General features: G+C 42.9%; 1 protein-coding gene across 1 annotated transcript; it reads right to left on the reverse strand.

Annotated features, from left to right (window-relative positions):
* Positions 1-790: 790 nt before the first annotated feature.
* Positions 791-1,891, reverse strand: LOC105567926 (histone-lysine N-methyltransferase SETMAR-like). The gene has a single exon (XM_012023204.1). It carries the CDS (start codon positions 1,889-1,891, stop codon positions 791-793), a length of 1,101 nt encoding a protein of 366 aa, XP_011878594.1.
* Between the last annotated feature and the right edge of the window lie 1,660 nt (positions 1,892-3,551).

The raw sequence follows: 3,551 nt of genomic DNA on the forward strand, positions 1-3,551 counted from the left end.
TTGGTCAGAATAAAAACATGTCGGATGCGCAGTACGGATCGGTGCGAACGTGAAACAAAAGAGCGAGTGCCCCTACTGGTTATACTGTGCACGAAACGCAGCCTACATGTCCACACGGACACACATCTACAATACATCACACCCATACATAAACACGAAAGTTTAATACAAACTATATTCTTATTTAAAACCTCTAATCCCAATTTGGAGGATTTCACAGTAATTTTACATGTAATCCAATCCTAGGAAACTCAGTTTCATGTGAGTACAAGTTGTAAAACTTTTATACGAAGAATAAGTTATGACGAAGTGACAGTTCGTCTATAAGGATATAACTCATACAGCACAGAATATTGCAGCAACATTGCAATAATGTTGCAATGTTTCAATGTTGCAATGTTGCAAATTGCAATGCAATATTACGGAGACATTGTAGAAATATAAATTAACAATATGCCTGCAATATATCAGCAATATGACATTTACCTTCCGGAAATATTGCAAAACTACAATTCTATAATTTTGCTATAATAATAATATAACTTTTTACAATATTTGTGTAGAGTCATTTAGTTTGATAGTCATTTTCAAGATATAATAATTAATAATCGCGTTTATATTCAAGTCTTATTTATTATTTGACAGCCATTTATGTCATTGAATTTTATTTAATTTTATATTTATTTTAAAAAATTAGAATATTAATATATATAATATCGGTTTTACGAGGGCCATTTGAAAAGTTTCCGGCCTTTTTAAGAAAAACACATATTTCAAAGCAAAACAAAATTTATTTCTCGACGTAGTCTCCCTGCAACTCGATACATTTAGTCCAACGTTTCTCCCATCCTTTTAAACTGTCAGAAAAAAATTGATTGTCTAAACCTGAAAAATACTGGTTTACAGCGTTTTCCACCTCAGCATTTGACTTATATTTTTTTCCCCCGAGAAATTTTTTCAAATTAGAAAACAGGAAAAAGTCGCTGGGAGCTAGATCTGGCGAATAGGGTGGGTGCGGAAGCAATTCAAATTTCAATTCGTTCAATTTTGACATTGCGACCATGCACGTGTGAACCCGAGCGTTATCCTGGTGAAACAGGATTTTTTTCTTGACCAAATGCGGACGTTTTTTCTTAATTGTGGCCTTCAATTTATCCAGCAATGCAGCGTAGTACTGTCCGTTGATTGTTTCACCCTTTGCAAGGTAATCGATAAGAATTATTCCACGGCTATCCCAAAAAACTGTCGCCATCACTTTTCCTGCAGAGAGAACGACATTTGTCTTCTTCGGAGTTGGTTCCCCCACCTCAATCCACTGCATTGACTGTTGTTTGGTCTCAGGCGTATGGTGGTGTACCCAGGTTTCATCGACGGTTATCATTCGCCGCAAAAATTCCGCTGGATTTTTTTGATACAGGCTAAGACACTCGCGCGACATGTCCATCCGTATGCGCTTTTGGTCGATCGTCAACAAACGCGGCACCCAGCGCGCGGATAATTTTCTCATATCCAAATCTTGTTGTAAAATCTTGTGCACCCGTTCAGATGATAGCCCACAAGCCTCAGCAATATCCTTAACAATCAATCGACGATCTTCCATCATAGTTTGATGCACTAAATCGACTATTTCGTCAGTTGCAGCGGTTTTTGGGCGCCCGGAACGTTCCTCGTCTAAAATGCTCGTACGACCACGTTTGTATTCGGCCACCCAATGTTTGACCGTTGTAAATGAAGGGGAGGCTTCACCGTATACGAGCGTTATCCTGGTGAAACAGGATTTTTTCTTTCCAAATGCGGACAAACACGAGTCTAACTCATCTTTTATTTCCTGAGTCTTTTTCCCTTTTAAATAAAGGAATTTTATCACTGCGCGATACTCGATTTTCTCCATTGTTGACAGACAATGTCAGCTGACAACTTTGGAAGAGTGCCATAGATAAAGTAATGATCAGAATGACTTGAAATTTTTACGGTTTACATATGTCAAGGTCATCTATCGGACGGCGAAAGAAATTTTTTCTACAGTTACTTTATGTCGATTATGAGACCGGAAACTTTTCAAATGACCCTCGTAGATCCAACGCATTATTATCGTACACAGTATGTGAAGTAATGAAAAATATATGATTTTTCAGTCGTTTCGGTATCACGTACTAAATATATTGTGAGGGGGTAAAGATGGCGAGGAGGAAACCCAGTCAGAAATGACTGGAAAACCGACGTCGAAACGATATCGAATCGAGCCAAGTCGAAAATGGAACCAAAAATGCATCGATTCGATATCGTTTCGACGTAGGTTTTCCAGTCATTTCTGACTGGGAAGACGTACAGTGAGAAGGCGGAGTAAAAAAGGGAGTGAAAGGAAAGGCTGGAGTGGAGTGAACGAGAGATAGAGGAGGTGATGGAAAGAGGAGACGGAGAAGTGACAGTGGAAATGGAGGAGTGAAGAAAAAGTGAAGGATAGGAGAGTAACTTCTTCTTCTTCTTTATCTTGTTCTGGCTCCCGGCTCCGATTCTGAACCGATACGACCACGACGAACCAATTGTCTTGATGGGAAGGTGCAAGTAATAATCGTGTTTGGGCGTCATGGCGCATGCGCAAGCGCGCTGCGACGGCGCCGTATCGTAAGAGAGATTTCAAATTAGGAGAGTAACTGAAGTGGAAAGAGAGATGAGTTGGCATGAGTCAGCAGTCAGGAACGAGGAGGACGGAAGTGGTGGGGGAGAACGGAGGTGATCGAGAATCGATACAGAGAAGGAAGAGGATTGGACGGGAGGTTCGAGAGATCGATGGAAGTGGTGATGGGTAAAGTCACTTTAGTGGTGGGGAGTGATGAAGCCGAGTGCGAGAGATCGATGGACGGGAGAGAAGGCGATTGGCTGGTGAAATCGAGAAATCGAAAGGGAAGAGAGAGGAAGCAGAAGCAGGGTGATGGAAAAACCGAAGGCAGGAGAAAGTGAAACGAGCGGAGAGAACGAAAGATGACAGGCGAAAGGAACGTATGTACAAAGAGAAGACGGAGGAGCGGACAAAGCGGAGGAGAGGAGAGAGGAGGGAGAATGGACGAGAAGAGAGGAAAATGGCAAGAGGGAGGTGAGCGGGTAGAAAGCAGGAGAGGAACAAAGGAAAGAAAAGGAAAGGCAGGCGTGGCGGAAGGAGAGAACACGAGAGGAAGAAGAACGGAGAAGAAGACGGACAGAAGGAGGAGAAGACACGAGGGGTAGGAGGGAGGAAGGAAGGGAAGGTAGCTGTGGCGGAGAGAAGACAGGAGGCGGAGAAGAAGAGAGAGATGGAGGAGCAGGGAGAGAGAGGGAAAGGACTGGAGGGGAGAGGAGAGAGATCGAAGGGAGAGGAAAGGCAGAAGGTGGTGGTGGGAGGAGAGGACGGGATACGAGGAGACGGATGACAGAGGAGCAAAGAGCGAATGAATGAGGGAGGTAGGGAGTGAGTGAGTGAGCGAGTAAGAGAGAGACAGAGAGAGAGAGAGAGAGAGAGAGAGAGAGAGAGAGAGAGAGAGAGAGAGAGAGAGAGAGAGAGAGAGAGAGAGAGA

This window comes from Vollenhovia emeryi, unplaced genomic scaffold (assembly GCF_000949405.1).
Source record: "Vollenhovia emeryi isolate VEMERY1.0 unplaced genomic scaffold, V.emery_V1.0 DF942695.1, whole genome shotgun sequence".
Lineage (NCBI taxonomy): Eukaryota > Metazoa > Arthropoda > Insecta > Hymenoptera > Formicidae > Vollenhovia > Vollenhovia emeryi.